Below are 15,701 nucleotides of genomic sequence, written 5' to 3' on the forward strand. Positions count from 1 at the left end.
CAAACAGGGAAATTAATCCCAGTTAATTAGTAAATTGGCTTTGTTACCTCCTGTGTGAGCTGGGCAGGGCTCCACCGTGCCTTGATTCCCAACCTTTTTATGGGATACACAGCCCTTCCCTCCTGTGGTTCCAGCAGGCGGGAGGATTCCACAATGTGGCAAGAGTCTGGGTGATCCGGCAAAGCCGGTGGGCAGAGGAAACCTGTCTCCTCCCCACGTGTGCTGCGTGTGCCGGGAATGCTGGCGGGAAGAGAGGGCGGCTCCGAGGAGCCGCAGTGCTGGAATGTTCCCCCTTGCTGCTGGCGGGATGGGCACGCTGGGACGTGCCTGCTTGGCTCTTGGCATGTGTGTTTCCATCCTGGCATGGAAAGACACCCTTGCTGGAATGCCGGGAGCATCCAGCCTGCTTCTGGAGTGCACCATCCTACAGGGTTTAATCCCAAATTTGTTTATGGACCCCCTTCCTGCGGAGGATCCCACACTCCTCCATAGAAGCAGCAGAAAGCTGCCCCACACTGACATGTCTCATCTCTGCAGTGCTTTGCAAACAGTAACTAATTAATCCTAATTAACTCATTACTTAATTAGAGCCCAAGGGCTCTCCCCTTTGCAGGGAGATGGGAAAATCTGGCACCTCAGGGGATTTTTTTCCCAGCATTTACTAAACATCCCAAAATCTCGATGTTTGCTTCACACCAGCATCAGATAGTGCCCTTTGTACTCCCCATCGCTGCCAATCCAGGGAGAAAAACCTACTTTTTAGGGTTGCTAATGTCAAGAAGCCTGGAATAAGCATTTTCCCTCATCAGGATAGCTGGCACTGGGAATACTGGCATCCCCAATGCCTGGTGTCCCCCACTCGTCCCAGGGGAGCTTACTATGGTAGGTGCTTTCAATCATTTTTTAATGGAAGATAAAGGATTTGGGGGGAGGGAAACAAGTAGGTCGGTGGGATGAAGGTGCCTCCCAAAGAATTCCCCTTCCGGTGTGCCATAATCCAGGACACAGGCTTCAGGAACACTGGAAAAGTTCTAGGGAATCCCATTATCACTACTCCAGGACCACATTTCTCACTGGAAAATCCCAGTTTGCCATCCATAAAAATCTCCTTTTGTCTGCTGAGTCAACTGGAGGTCCTGGACGGATCTGGCTTCCTGGTGCTGCTGGGATGGGAAGGATACACTGCTCTGCGCAGGTCTAATGGCCCTGTGGCTTTGCCAAAACCCTCTGGTGGTGATTCCAGAATGATTTCCTTCCCCTCTCCCCTTCCGTTCCTTTTAATCACAGTTGGATCTATCCTGGGAGCAAAACCAGCCTTGGAATCATATTTTTTCAGCAGGCAAGCACTAATTTCCTTCATTTTCCAGCCTGGGATGGAGTTGGGCATGGGTTTTGTTGTTTTCCCCTGCATACCATCCACCTTCCCAGGAAAGGGGCCCCTTTCCCACACTCAAGATTAATTCATCCAAAGCAGGGTCAGAAAAAAAGCCTGGAGTGTCACTTATCCCAGCTAGTCACAACAAGGAAAATCCCAGGAGATGTTCTCCAGTCCTCAGTGGATCCCACAAGCTTAGCAGTGACCCACACTGTCTCCTCCCAGTGCAGATTTTGGATTGGATAATTCCACTCTCTCTGAAAAAAAAAAAAAAAAAGAAAAAAAATTCAGAAAATGCCTATGTTGGTGCTGAGGTTTAAAAACCACCAGTTTCTTAATCACAGGGAAAAAAATCCCACAGCAGAAGTGAAAGCCCTGATGGAAATTAACCCAGTGAGGGCAAACTCGGACCTCGGGAAGCTCTGGGGGGATCCAAGCTCTCCTGGTGTTCTATTTTGGGATGACACCAATGCTAGCTGGCAACTCCTGGGTGACAATATCTGAAAATCAAATTAAAAGGGAGTTTTAGAGCCTCTGGCTCTGGTTCTCAGTTGAGTCATGATAATTAATGGATCTGGGGATCTTCCAGGATGGGGAAGTGCTGGGTGACGGGGGATCCTGGCTGGAGGGCTGACTGAGTAGTGGGAATGTGGGGAGTGCCAGGGACAGGCCCACAGGTCCCACAGGGGATGGTGCCTCAGTCCCAGCTCCATTGCTGTGGCCAGGATCTTTTCCAGGGGCTTCTGACACCCTGGGCAGCTGCAAAGCAATGTCCACTCTGTGCTGGAGACCTCTTGCGTGCTCATTCCCATCCCATCCTAAATCTTTTCCATTTCCCACCTCTCTTGGAAGCACCATTTCCTTTCAGGACATTCCTTTCCTCTCCAACTTCTTCTGTGACAGAACATTTCAGGAAAACATGAAAAAGAGCTGTAATTTTGTGCATTTTTCTTTAAAGTAATTTTCAAAGTGGAAACTCAGAAGCTCCAGGGATCAATCCCCTGAACCTAGGAGAAGGGGAGCAGATGGGATTTGCCCCTCTTTTCCTTCCCCTGTGGGTGGTGTCTGTGGATCTGGGGGACTGCAAGAGACCCACAGAGGAGCTGGGGGGACCCTGAGATTGGGAAAGACCCTGAGAGGGGCTGGAGACCCCCTGGATAATGGGGGGATCCTCAGGGGGACGAGGAGATACAGGGAGGAGTGAGGGTGTCCCTGAGGGGGCTGTGGAGCCTCACAAAGGGGCTGATGGTGTTAGAGGCAGAGAGAAGGGCTGAGGGGAACGGGGTGGGGGGTAGAGGAACAGAGGCGGTGGGCTGTCAGGGGAAGTGGGAAGGGCTGGGACCTGGGGAGATTTGGGGAGCTAAGGGAGTTCAGGGGGTTTGAGGAGAACTGTGGGGGTGGGAGGTCTGAGGAAAATCAAGGGGTCTTGGTTCTGAGGAGCTTTGCATGGGTTGAGGGGAAATGGAGGAGTGACAGCTTACAGGGAGCTGAGAGGAACTGGGAGCATGAGGAGCTTTTGGAGGGGAATCAGGCGGAAGAGTTTTACGGGAGGTGAGGAGACCTGGAGGGGATTGAGGGAACTGGGGGTCTGAGGAGATTTTGGGGGTCTAAACAGATTTTGAGGAGTCTGAGATTTGTGGGGCCTGAGAAGATTTTGGGGGTTCTGAGGAGATTTGGGGACATTGAGGAGTCCTGGAGGTGCTGAGGGAACTGGGGGGTGAGGAGATTTGGGGGTCTGGGGGAGGCTGAGGAAAACAGAAGGAACTGAAGGGATCTAGAGGATCCGAGGGGATCTGAGGGAATCTGAGAGGAACTGGGGGTCTGAGGAGATCTGGGAGGTGTCTGAGATCTGGGGAATCTGAGATCTTGGGGAGTCTGAGTAAAACTGATGGTCTAGGGGTGATCTGGGTATTTGAGGATCTTTGAGTGGGCTAAAATGAACTGGGGGGCTGAGGAGATTTGGAGGCACTGAGATTTTGGGAGATTCTGAGGAGATTTGGGGAGGTGTGGACACAGAAATCCTGGAGGCACTGAAGGAACCACACAGTTGAGGTCTGAGGGGCCTGAGACATGGCAGCGTCAGAGGAGAACTGAGGAGCCCCAGGGCATTGAGGAACTTTGGGTGGTCTGAGCAGAAACAGGGGCTCAGGGAAAATGTGTGTCTGTGGAGACTTTGGGGACACTGAGGTGAACTAAGTGGGCTGAAGGGATTTGAGGGTTACAGAAATTTGGGTGGGCTGGTGATACTGAGGGAGCGGGGCAGGCTGAGAATGGAGGGAATCTGGGGGGTGAGGAGACTTGTGGCAGCTGAGGGAACCAGAGACGGAGGAGATTTGGGGGCCTAAGGGAACCAGGGAGCTCTGACAGGACTGAGGGGGTTTGGGGGGCTGAGGGGGTTTGGGGGCCCAAGGAGGCTTTGGGTGGCTGTGGGAGCCCTCCCGGGGCCGAGGAGGTTTGGGGAGCCGGGCCAGGGCCGCGGGGACTGGCGGACTGAAGAGGGTTTGGAGGCTGAGGGAACCGGGGAGCCCCGATGGGGCTGAGGGGGTTCGGGGGGCTGTGGGTACTGGAGCATCCTCCCGGGCCTGAGGCAACCAGGGGCCGCGGAGCTTTCGGGAGCCCTGCCGGGGCTGCGGGAATCGGGGAGCTGAGGGGGTTTGGGGAGCCCAAAGGGCTGGCGGGGCTGTGGACACCGGGGACCCCTCCCGGGGCTGAGGGAACGCGGGCTGCGGAGCTTAGCGGAGCGCTCCTGGGACTGCGGCGGTGGCGGGGCGCCGCGGGCCCCGTGAAGCCCCTTCGGGCCGGGGTGCCCCAGCCCAGCCCGTCCCTGGGCGGGCGGTGGCGGCGGCGGGGCCGGGCGGGCCGGGGGCGGGGGCGGCGGCGGGGGGACGGCGCGGGGCTCCATCTTCCTCCGTGCGGCGGAGCCGGCGGGACGGCGGGGCACCATGGCTGTCGGTATAGGAAGTGTCTTTTTTTTTACCTTCCCCCCCTCGCTTTTTTTTTTTTTTTTTTTTTTTTTTAATATCCTTCATCCCTCCCTTTCCACCCCCCCTCGTCCCCTCTCCAAAACACCTCAAAACCCCCCGAAACCCCACTCCCCCCGGGGGCGAGCGGGAAAAGGGGACCGTCACACACTCTCCCCCACCCCCGCGCTGCTTTTTATTCATTTTTCATCTAAATCAATATTCTTTAAAAAAATTCCCTCCTTTTTTCCCCGTCAACCCCCCTTCGCCCTCCCCTCAGCCCTGCAGAACATGGCGTCCCCGTCCTAGCGTTTTAAAAATAAGCCGGGGCTGCCATTTTTGTTTGCCTTTTGTCTGCGAATTTTAATAAAAACGTCTGAGAATGTGGGAGAGGCGGCGGATGGAGGGGGGATGGGGGGAGCACCCAGCCAGGCCACCCCCCCCTTCCCCAAACTCCCCCTTCCACCCCCATCTCCCGGCCTTTTTGTCTGGAAAACCACCACCCACCCCCCCACCCCCCCCGCAAATCCTCTCCCAGGTTGAGGATTTCAACTTCACTTAACCAAACTTCGCCTTTTTCCACCTCTTTTTTTCATTATTATCATCATTATTCCACCACCTCCCTCCAAGCAGGAAGAAGAAGGAAAAGAGAGAGAAAAAAGGGGGGGAAAAGAGGGGGACATCGAGGAAAATACCCATTTACCAGGATTTTCCCTTTTTCTTTCCCTCTGGATGGTCTAATGGAAAAGTTAATTGCAGCCGAACGTACCTATTTTTATGGATGTTGCATGTTTTGGGGGGGTTGTTTTTTTTAATGCATTCTTGGCTTTTTTCTGACTTTTTTTGCTTACAGGGGGTGACAGAAGCAGCACAGGGGCTGAATATTACCATTACCATCATCATAATCACCATTACTATAATTTAAACCATTTAAATTCCTTTTCACCTTCTTCTTTTCCTCCTTTTCTTCACTGTTTTCTGCATTAACTGTTTTTGTCTAGAAAAGTGGTCTCGCTGGCTGGAAGGTCTAATGGAGGGGGTAAATTTTCTTTTTCATGGCGTTTTTGGCAGGAATGCGGCAGCTTTAGTGAGGGACCCAGATTTCTGTGGCTGTGTCCCAGAGGTCTGTCTGTCCCTCTCCAACATATATTTAGCCATATACTATTTATACATCCATAATCTCCCGGCCACGTCGGGGGGCCTGGGGGGGGGAGCTTAGAGCCAGCGTAGCCACAGTGATGGATTTGAACTCAGGAATGATGAATTTGAATGATTTTGATTTCTTTTTCTCCATTCAAGGTTGGAGGATGCTCCTTGTTGGGTTATTTCCCCCCCCTAAGCCTGTGGTCCTTTGGATAGCAGCCGGGTTTTTTAACCTGGGGAGGATGGAGCAGGTGAAAGTGGCTTTGAGCCCGAGACCTTTGAAATTGTAAAGAGATATTTTAGCAGAGAGGTAGAAAAGTTTTTTAAGTCCCTCATGGTGTGTGATTTGCCAAGAGGCTGAGGGTCCAGGGTGAGAGGATGAAATTCACCCTCAATTTTCCAGCCAGCTCCTCAGCTTTCCCGACAGCTTGGGGGTGAGCGGGGCTATAAAAAAACCCCACTATTTTTTTTTCCTTGTTTTTTTGTTGTTTTCTCTCTATTTTCAGGCAAATCCCCATGTTCCCACGGGTCGGGTAGGTCGGAGCCGCTTCGCTTTTGTTCCTCCGCTGTGGGATCTCGCGCGCCGGGGGCTGGCGGGGGGTTCGGGGTGTGTGAAGTTGTCCTCCTCCTTGTCCCCCCGTAGAAAAACGCCCCACGTGCAGCACCCGGTCTCAGCTAGAGCTGGAGATGGACGCGGATAAGGGGAAGCAGCGCCAGTACTCGCAGAGGTGGGCATGATGGCTGGATGGAGGGGATCACAGGGAGAAAAAAAATCCCTGCTTTTGTACATATACGTCTTAAAATAGCATCTGTTTTAATGTGCATGCGTGTAATTATATGTGTGCTTATAAAAATAATATATATGCACACCAGAATCCAGGTATTATATGTGGATATATATATTTCTATATAAGTGGGGCCATGGTATATTTTGGGGGTGTGAAGGACTCCTTGCCTGCCCCCTCTGCAGGGAGGGGACCCCGCTCCTGGCATATGTGTGACCCCTTGATATTTCTCTTTTAAGAAATATGCCTTTATATGCATAAAACAATAATGTTCACCCTCAACCCCACCACCTTCTGCTTTTTCCCTTAAAAATGTGGATTTTTGGTCATTGAGTGCAATGTCATGACAAATGCATGTTGAATCTGGTGCTCTCACTTGCTCCTCAGGGTGATGCCCTGTCTGTGCCTCAGTGTCCCTGTGTGCTGTCACCCATAGGTGACACGCCCATGCTGCTGGGGATGGGCAGTTGCCCCCAGGCTGGTTTGTAGTCCTGCCTTTCCCTTGCAGGCTGCCTGGCTGGTCTCTTTTGGAGGGTGGGTGTACTTGGGGCCTGGGGGAACAGGACCCCCAAAGCTGCAGAGTGATATGTTTGGCAGGGCATGTGTGCCCTGTGTCTGGTGTGTCACGCCATGGGCTCTGGGTTTCCCTGCAGGCTGTCCCTGTGTCTCCTCTGCTGGGTCACTGGACCCAAATTGTGGATTTGGGGTCACACCGCCTTGGCCCCCATCTTTTGGGAGCATTGCCATCCTGGTACCACCTCCTCCACCCCTGAGTTGGTGATCCCGTGGGGGTCTCTAGCATGGTTTTGCCTCCCGTCCTGCTTGCCACTGGTGCTTGGCTCCTCACGCTGCCCTGTGCACCCTTTCTCCTGCTCAGGGACCCTTGGTCCAGGCTCTGGGCTTATTTTGGGTTGATTTTGCTGGAAATGCAGGAGAAGCCCCAGCCCAGGGCCCTCCGGGGGGCGGAAGCCAGGGTTTAATTGGTTCCATCTTGGGTGAATTCTTGTGGCGTGTGGGCCACCCCCTTCCTGAGCCACAGGGGGCTCACCCGGCGTTCCTGCTTCACAGCTATGCCTGCCTTCTGCCCCCTCGGCCTCGGGGTGAATCCCTCCTGAACGTGGGCAATTTGGGCAGGGAGGGATGTGCGTTCCCCGAGGATGGTGCTAGATGCCGGTTCCTACCCTGGTGGCTATGTGACACAGGTTTTGTGGATGGGCACTTGCTTTCCCTCCAAAACTCCTGCTCCAAAACTCCTCCTGCTCCAGGTGAACCCCAGGGAAACCTGTTCTTAAGAGGGGTCAAGGGGCATGGCCTTGTGTTTTGGGGGGGAAACAGAGGCATGGTGCAAGGAAGAGCTGGGTTCCCTGGCCCAGGAACATGCTGAGGCCACCGTCACCATCCCTGATCTAACCTGTGTTGGGAAAGATGTGCTAGGATTTGGATGGGGAAGCACGCAGGGGACATCCATCCCCCTGCTTGGTTCTCCCCAGTGCGCCGTCTCTGGCCGCCGCCGGCTTTCCTGTGCTCGCCGCTTGGCATGGAGGGGTCGGAGCTCTGCCCTGGTGCTCTTGCTGGGATACTTGGGGACACCAAACTGTGTCTTGCTTGGTTGAGGACATGTTTAGCTACCAAGTGCTGCTCTTGTCACCCTAGATCCCTCCCCTCGCCTCCCAGACCCCCCAGTTTCAGGCTGTACCAGGTCGGTGGTCGTTCGCCGGTCCCTGGGAGCTTCCCCTTTTCTCTCAGCGGTGCCGTGAAAAGAAATCTCTTGTTTCTTTTTATTTCAGCGAAGGCGAGACAGAGAGGGCTGCCAAGGTAGAGGCGTTCCCTAGAGAACTGTAGCTTGACTTAGCGGCAGTTGGGTAGGAAGTTGGAAGGCTCTAGTGAGCTCGTGCCCACCCGTGCCATCATCTACCTCCCATCAATCTGGAGCCTCAGCGACACGTCTCCCCAGGCAGCTGCGCCCACCTGGCTCCAGAGGCCACCCTGTGAGTACCAAACGCTGCCGACCCCGACGGCCCCGGCACCACCGCCCCCTTGCTGCCAGCGCCCCTGCTCTCCCCTCGCCACCCCCAGCCCTGGCTTGCCAGCTTCTCCTGCTCTTCCCTCCCCATGGGTGCGGAGGCAAGGAGGCTTCTGGTCTCTTTTTAGGATGCTGCTGCTTCCCCCCCTTGGCCTGGCAGAGCGGTGATGCTGGGTACTGTGCTGTTTTGGGGAATTGGGGTTCAGCCCATGGTTTTGGGGCTCTGTGCATCTTCCTGCTTGTTCTTCCCACATTCCTCTCCTCTGGCTGGGATGTTTGGGTCTCCACCATGCTTTGGGTACCCACTGTGTCCCTGGGGATAACCTTTGACAACCCCTCAGCAGCCAAATCTGGTGTCTGTGGAGGATGTCAGGGGCTCTTCCCACCATGGCTTGGACCACAGGACCCCACGCCATTGGAGATGTTACCCAAGGGGGGTTCCCCTGCCCAGGCAGAAACTGAGGGGGCACAGAGAGCCCTACCACCCCCCTGTGCCCTGCAGAGTTGGGGGGAGACGTGCCGCAATTATGCCCTTCATAATTTCCATTTTAATAGATTTTCTTTTTTTCCACCTTTGCTGCATGTCAGCTTCCATTTTTCATATTTAGCTGAGAATAGAGAAAAAGGGAGTTTATATATATATTTTTTTTTCCATCTGCTTTCTTCCCCCTCCCACTTTGTTTCCCAGCCCCAGAGAATGGGACGTCGCTCCTGACAAAGCACCGTGCAATTTGTAACATTAAATCGGGACAGGAACAGGGATTTTTATAATTATTTTGGCAACGCTGACCATTTCTTCCCTCTTGTTTATCCAGCTCCTAGTGTGGTGGTTTTACAGATAATTTCACATTTCTTAGTAAGTCCTCTTCAGATGGGGGTGGGGAAACACGTGATATTTATGCTTTTCTCCCCAAAATATCCTTTGTGCCTTTCCAGCCCCCTCCAGCTTTGCAGGAAGGATCCTGGGACTGGTGTCTGGGTTGGTGCCGTGTCCTGGTGATGGTTTGAGGGCCATGGCATGGATTTGATCGGTCTGGGTGCTGCTGCTGGCTCCACTGGAGCCTGGCATGCTATTGGGACAGGGAGAAGGATGGACGGATGGATGGGAAGGACAGAGGTCACGGGGCACCTGCTGAGATGGGGGATCAGCTCCAAAAACCCTTTTCTAATCATAGCTCTGGTTTCCTGTTTTCCCATGGCTGCTCTGGGGTGTGGGATCAGTGCCGGTGTGCTTGGTCATGCCAAGGGGGCTCAGAGCCCTCCTGCCTGAGCTCCTGCTCCCTGCTGCCAGCTCCACTTTTGTCCCTGATTCCTGGTGTCCAGCCCCTCATGTTGGCACTGGCATCTCTCATGCTGTGCCCATCATCCCAAGAGATCTTATATATGTGTGTGTATATACATACACACACACACACGTAGCCAGTGGGTAAATGCACGCTGTGGGCGGCCTGTGGGTACATATATAATTACACAAAATAGCTGGCATCGGCTATGTCTGTGCATGGGAAGATGCATTTAACATCCTCAGTGAATTCCTGTTCTGTGGCATGGAGTGGGACTTTGCCTCTGCCTGTGCTGCTGGGATCCAGCCCTGCTATCACTTCAGAACCCTAAAATTCGGTGCTTGAGCAGCTGGGAGGTGGTCTGGTGTGGTTCAAGACTGGGAAGGGGAATTCCCAAAGCCAATGTCTGGGTGGTGTCCTGGAAAGGCTGTGGCATTGAGGTCTGCCGTGAGAAATTGCTCCCATTCCTTGATACCCTGGAAGACACCTCATCCTGTGCTAGGCTGCTCTGTAGCGCAAGGGGCGGGTGGTTCCTTCCTTGTTGCCTTGGCTTCCCCCCAAAATGGGGATGGTCCATCCCACAGCTTCTTCAGGCTGGGGTTGCTGTTGGGATGTTACATTCTTGTGAGACTAGGATTCCCTTTCTCTGGGTGCTGCCTACCTGCCTATGGAGAGCTCAGACCGTGTTTGAAACCTGGGGCAGCAAGTAGGAGGAGGTGGAGGAGCAGGAGAAAGGAGGAAGTCTCGTTGTCCCCAAATCCTGCCTTCCCCAAGGCTTCTGGAGATGCACTTTGCTGGAGACATCGCTCTAGTTTCTCCTGGAATCCTGGCCATGGCTTGGTTTATTTTGGAGTCAGAGCTCTCTGGGGCCCCTGTCCCGTACATCCTATCAGGGTCCTATAGGTGCTTACCCTCTTGCCCCCGTAATGGGCTTTGCTGGGATGGTGATGCCTGGTCATGCTGGGCTGCTGTGCCGGGATCACCCTTTTGCTCCCCCCTTCCAGCTGTTTCCCATTACCCAAAGATGGATTTAGAGTTAATTGTCCCAACACATTCAAGCATCTTCATAAACTCCCAGCCCTGCTGTTTCTGAGTGTTCTGTTGAGCCAGTCCTGGGTGTCACAGGCATGTCACTTGGCTTTGGAGGCATATTTTGGGAGGGATTCAGCTAGGATTGCTGTTGGGTTCAGTGTGCTGAACCCATGGCAGCATCCCATCCACCTCCAGTCCCTTCCTGGATGGGAGAAATACGTCCAGGCTTGGGAGATTTGGGTGTTTTCTCCAAATTTCAGCTTCCTCCTTTTCAAAATTGTGTCCTAGTGCGCTCACCAGTGTTTTGTGGTCTTGGAGGCAGGCAAGTGCTTGGTGTCCCCCTAATGCTACAGGAGTTTTCATCTGGGAAGATGCTCAGGGGGTTCTCCAGCCCTGCCCCCCCCTACCTGCTGCCAAGCAGGTAGGGGGGGCAGGGCTGGAGAACCCCCTTTGCTCAGTCTGGGTTTTGCTTCTTGGGGGTGATGGTTTGTTTTAGGGGGTTCAGTGTGGACGGGTGGGGGGCCTGTGGCAGCCTGTGATGCCCCATAACCGCCTCCCTCTTTCCCCAGGATGGCGGAACCTCGCTTCAACAACCCCTACTTCTGGCCGCCCCCCCCCACCATGCCCAGCCAGGTAGGACCCCTGCACTGGGATTTTGGGAGGGAGGATAGATGGATGTGAACACTGAGGGGGAGGCTGGGGGTCCCCAGGGTCCCAGTTCCTCTGCCCTCACCCACCTCTCTGCCTTCTCCCCCCTCAGCTGGACAACCTGGTCCTGATCAACAAAATCAAGGAGCAGTTGATGGCGGAGAAGATCCGCCCCCCACACCTGCCTCCCACCTCGGTGGCCTCTCAGCAGCCCCTCCTGGTGCCCCCCTCACCTGCTGAGAGCAGCCAGTCCATCATGTCCCTGCCAAAGCTGCAGCAGGTGCCAGGGCTGCACCCCCAGGCTGTGCCCCAGCCTGACGTGGCCCTGCACGCTCGGCCGGCCACCAGCACTGTCACAGGTACCGCTGCTGGTTCTGCCAGTCTGGGGACAGAGGGGGATATGGGTCCCTTCAAGACTAATACTCCATCACGTCGCCCACTAGGGTTGGGGCTCGCGTCCCGTGCACCGGCCGTTAGCACCTCGGAATCCAGCCCAGGAACGGGGACCACCACCCCCTCGACCCCCACCTCCACCAGCCAGAGCCGCCTCATTGCCTCCTCACCCACCCTAATCTCAGGAATCACCAGCCCCCCCCTCCTTGACTCCATCAAGACAATCCAGGGCCATGGCTTGCTGGGACCACCCAAGGCTGAGCGGGGTCGGAAAAAGATCAAGGCAGAAAATCCTTCAGGACCACCAGTGCTGGTGGTGCCCTACCCCATCCTGGCCTCAGGGGAGACGGCCAAAGAGGGGAAGACATACAGGTAGGCACACCCCCACCTGCTGTGGGGGCTGGGGGCGATGGCGGGGAGCCCCCCCCACCCCAGCCCGGTCCCTGCGGGGTTCTCCCCCACACCCTCCAGGTGTAAGGTCTGCCCCTTGACGTTCTTCACCAAGTCGGAGATGCAGATCCACTCCAAGTCGCACACAGAGGCCAAGCCCCACAAGTGCCCCCACTGCTCCAAGTCTTTTGCCAATGCCTCCTACCTGGCCCAGCACCTGCGCATCCACCTGGGCGTCAAACCCTACCACTGCTCCTACTGTGAGAAGTCCTTCCGCCAGCTCTCCCACCTCCAGCAGCACACCCGGTGAGGGCCCCGCTGAGGGGCTGGGGACACTTGGCCGGGGAGGGGGGCAGGTGGGTGCCCCAAACCCACCAGTCTCTCCTGACATCCCTTATGACCCTGCTCTGCTTGTTGGTCCTGCTGCCATCATCTCCTTCATCATCAGCACCTTCACCATCATCTTCAGCACCTTCATAGTCTCCACCACACTCATCACTCCCACTGTGCTCATTGATTCCCCCCCACACTGGCTGTTCCATTGCTTTTATCATCCCCACCACACATAATTTTCAGCGCTTCCATGAGTTCCACCGTGCTAATCATCTCCACTACCTTCATCATCCCCACCAAGCAAGCCAATCTAACTCCACAGCCTTCATTATTCCCACTGTGCTCAGCATCTCTACCATCTTCATAGTCTCTGGTACCTCCATTATCTCCACTACTTTCTTTCTGACCACATGCCACCATGGCAACATTGCCACGATGCTCATCATCTCCATTTCCTTTATTCCCCCCACCATGTTCAGTCATCCTCCACTGTGCTTTTTACCACCACTTTCTTCATCACCACCATGCCCCCATGCGCCCACCACCCTCAGTGACCATGGGGTCATTTGTCCATGCATGCCAGTCCATCTCCTCCACACTCATCATCCCAACCACCTTCACAGCTTCCAGTGCTTGCAACCTCTCCCAACCCTCATCTCTCAGCGCCATGTCTCCTTCACTTCTCCCCTGTCACCTCCTGGGCCACTAATGTAGCTGTGCTCACTGTAACCCCCCACTCCACTGCGACCCCATGGATGGGATCAGCACTGTGCCTGGTGGTGGAAGGGGCGGTGACAGTGACCCAACATGTGTGTCCCCAGAATCCACACCGGTGACAGACCCTACAAGTGCCCACACCCTGGCTGTGAGAAGGCCTTCACCCAGCTCTCCAACCTCCAGGTCAGTGTGGGGGGACCTGGGGTGGGAGGCACAGGGTCACTGTAGTACCCCCCTGACTCCCTGTGTTCCCTCAGTCCCACCAGCGCCAGCACAACAAGGATAAGCCCTACAAGTGCCCCAACTGCTATCGGGCGTACACGGACTCGGCTTCGCTGCAGATCCACCTCTCTGCACATGCCATCAAGCATGCCAAGGCCTATTGCTGCAGCATGTGCGGCCGTGCCTACACCTCGGTGAGCATGGGGGATGGCCCAAAACCTGCCCCCAGCCCCCAGCCCCCCACTCACCCCTTTGCCCCCCTCGTAGGAGACCTATCTGATGAAGCACATGTCCAAACACACGGTGGTGGAGCACCTGGTCAGCCAGCACTCGCCGCAGCGGACGGAGTCGCCCGGCATTCCTGTACGAATCTCCCTCATCTAAGCTGGCAGGGGAAAGGACCCCCCCAGCGTGAGGAGGAAGAAGAGGAGAGGGAGGAAGAGGAGGAGGAGGAGGAGGAGGACATGACCCCCAGCGCCTCGGGCCGTGCCCAGGCCGTGCTCCTGCCCAGCTCCCGCAGGTTTGGTGACATCCAAAGACAGTTTCAGAGCACTTTGAATCTCTGCGGTTTGGTTTCTTTGCGGGGGGGGCAGAAGGGGTGGGGGTGTTCACCCCCACCGGGCCCCGCCCCCCATTTTTGCATACAAATATATATATATATTTATTGGCCAAGAACTTGGTGCTGCTAAAGACCAGAAATTCACCCCAAAAACGAACTATGGATGGAGCAAAAAGCAGCTGGGGGAGGGGGGATGTCCCACCACAACCCCCTCCCCCCCACAGACTCTGGGCCCAAGAGCCTCCGTTTAGGGTTGATTTTTAACCGTTACGGGGGGTTTTTTGTGTTCTTTTGGGGTCCCTTTTGAGGGCGAAGCTGCGGGCAGAGCTGCGTCCCCCTGGGGACAGCCCCCCCCATTCCACATCCCCAGTTTTGGGGGGTTTGGGGGTACCCCTGCTTAGCCTTGTGCCTGCCTGTACATACCCTCTGTATAGAGCTGGGGGGCACTCCCCCCAAACTCATCTATATTCTGTACTTTTTTGGTTCATTTTGGATATTAACTGTGTTATTTTTTATACACTTTTTAAGCCTTAACTCAGCATTTCTTTGGGTTGGTTTTTTTTCAGGGTGTTTTATTTACCTTTTATTAATTTTTAACCCCATCTCCTTATTTTTTACCATCCCTATTATTTTTACCCCCCATCCCCTTAATTTTTACCCCTCCATTATTTCTCCTCTCGATGTTGTACGATATCAATATTGTAACCTTTTTTGTCAGCATGTTAATACCGTGTAAATACGCCTCTTATACACTTAGCCCCCCTTTTTTCTCCCCTTCCCCCAGACTTCGGGGCTTTTTTATTTTCCTCACTGCCCAGCCAGGCCAGGCCTCTCTAGAGCTAGTTGGTACCTTATTATAAAAGGGGGAAAAAAATAAAAATAAAAAAAAAAAAAAAGAAAAAAAGAGGAGAAAATGGACAAAAAGTTGCCCCTCTCCCTGTTGTCACCACCCCCCCGTCCTGCATTGTGGTTCCTGGAGAAGCTGGGAGGGGGGCCATGGCCTCACAGTGTGGAAAAGGAGTTAAACCCCCCCAGCCCAGCCCCTTTCCAAAAAAAGAGAATAAAAGAGAACAAAAAAAGACCAAAACAGGAATTAATGAAACTGGCGGGTTGTGTTTTGGGAGGGAGGAGACTCCCCTGTGGGCATTGCCTGGGGACACAGGTGGGGGCCTCGTCCCTGTGGGGTTGCAGGAGGGGAGGGTGAGACTGGGTCATCCTCAGCAGCTGCTGAGGAGATAGGTGTCACAGTGCTTGGTGACTGGCAGACACGGGTCACTGGTGCCTCGGGGTGAAACTGGTGACTCTGATCCTGGTGAGGGGTGTGAGTGATCCACTGCTGGGGACACCAGCTCTGGGGACAGTATGTTGTGGCCACCACTGCTGGGGACATCTTGCTGTCGCCTGGGACACCTTACCATGGCTGTGAACTCTGGTGAGACCTGTGTGGCCACCAACCCCAGGGAGAGCTCAGTGTGGCCACCTGGGGACCTTCCAGGAACCTATCACCACCTCCAGGGACACCTCATCGTGGCCACAGCTCTGGGGTCAGCACACTGTACCCACCAGCCCCAGGGACATGTCACAATGCGTACCATCTCCGTAGCCACCAGCTCCAAGGATATGTCACCACCGTGGCCACCAGCTTTGAGGACACCTCACCATTGTGCTTATCAGCTTTTGGAACACACCATTACTGACATCAGTGCTTGGGGACACTGCACCATGGCCATGTCACAACCATAGCCACCACCTCTGGGACACCTCAATACAGATGCTACATCCAGGGACTCCTCACCAGGCCCATCAGCTCCAGGGAGCTGATCCCCCCCGAGACCATC

At 54.8% G+C, this 15,701-nt stretch overlaps 1 protein-coding gene across 4 annotated transcripts; it reads left to right on the forward strand.

Moving 5' to 3' along the window:
• The first annotated feature begins 4,255 nt into the window (after positions 1-4,255).
• On the forward strand, positions 4,256-14,641 carry ZNF362 (zinc finger protein 362). 4 transcript variants are annotated; one of them, XM_066334507.1, is made up of 10 exons: positions 4,362-5,634; positions 5,985-6,011; positions 6,122-6,206; positions 11,171-11,234; positions 11,362-11,608; positions 11,693-12,014; positions 12,114-12,338; positions 13,187-13,265; positions 13,340-13,498; positions 13,572-14,641. In XM_066334507.1, the coding sequence occupies exons 1-10, from the start codon at positions 5,574-5,576 to the stop codon at positions 13,686-13,688; spliced, it is 1,386 nt and encodes a 461-aa protein (XP_066190604.1). In that variant the 5' UTR covers positions 4,362-5,573; the 3' UTR covers positions 13,689-14,641. The 4 variants fall into 4 exon arrangements, with proteins under 4 accessions (XP_066190601.1, XP_066190602.1, XP_066190604.1 ...); XM_066334504.1 differs by lacking the exons at positions 4,362-5,634; positions 5,985-6,011 and adding an exon at positions 4,256-4,327; XM_066334505.1 differs by lacking the exons at positions 4,362-5,634; positions 5,985-6,011 and adding an exon at positions 4,256-4,327 and having other exon boundaries at positions 12,148-12,338; positions 13,572-13,672.
• Positions 14,642-15,701: the final 1,060 nt, after the last annotated feature.

Source organism: Sylvia atricapilla, chromosome 22 (assembly GCF_009819655.1).
Source record: "Sylvia atricapilla isolate bSylAtr1 chromosome 22, bSylAtr1.pri, whole genome shotgun sequence".
Taxonomy (NCBI): Eukaryota; Metazoa; Chordata; class Aves; order Passeriformes; family Sylviidae; genus Sylvia; species Sylvia atricapilla.

Excerpts from the sequence above, each read along its gene's own strand:
- ZNF362 (XM_066334507.1), top strand. The coding sequence starts at position 5,574 with ATGGATTTGAACTCAGGAATGATGAATTTGAATGATTTTGATTTCTTT. Across the intron at positions 6,012-6,121 it reads CCCATGTTCCCACGGGTCGG|AAAAACGCCCCACGTGCAGC; the intron begins GTAGGTCGGAGC and ends GTCCCCCCGTAG. Across the intron at positions 6,207-11,170 it reads CAGCGCCAGTACTCGCAGAG|GATGGCGGAACCTCGCTTCA; the intron begins GTGGGCATGATG and ends CTCTTTCCCCAG.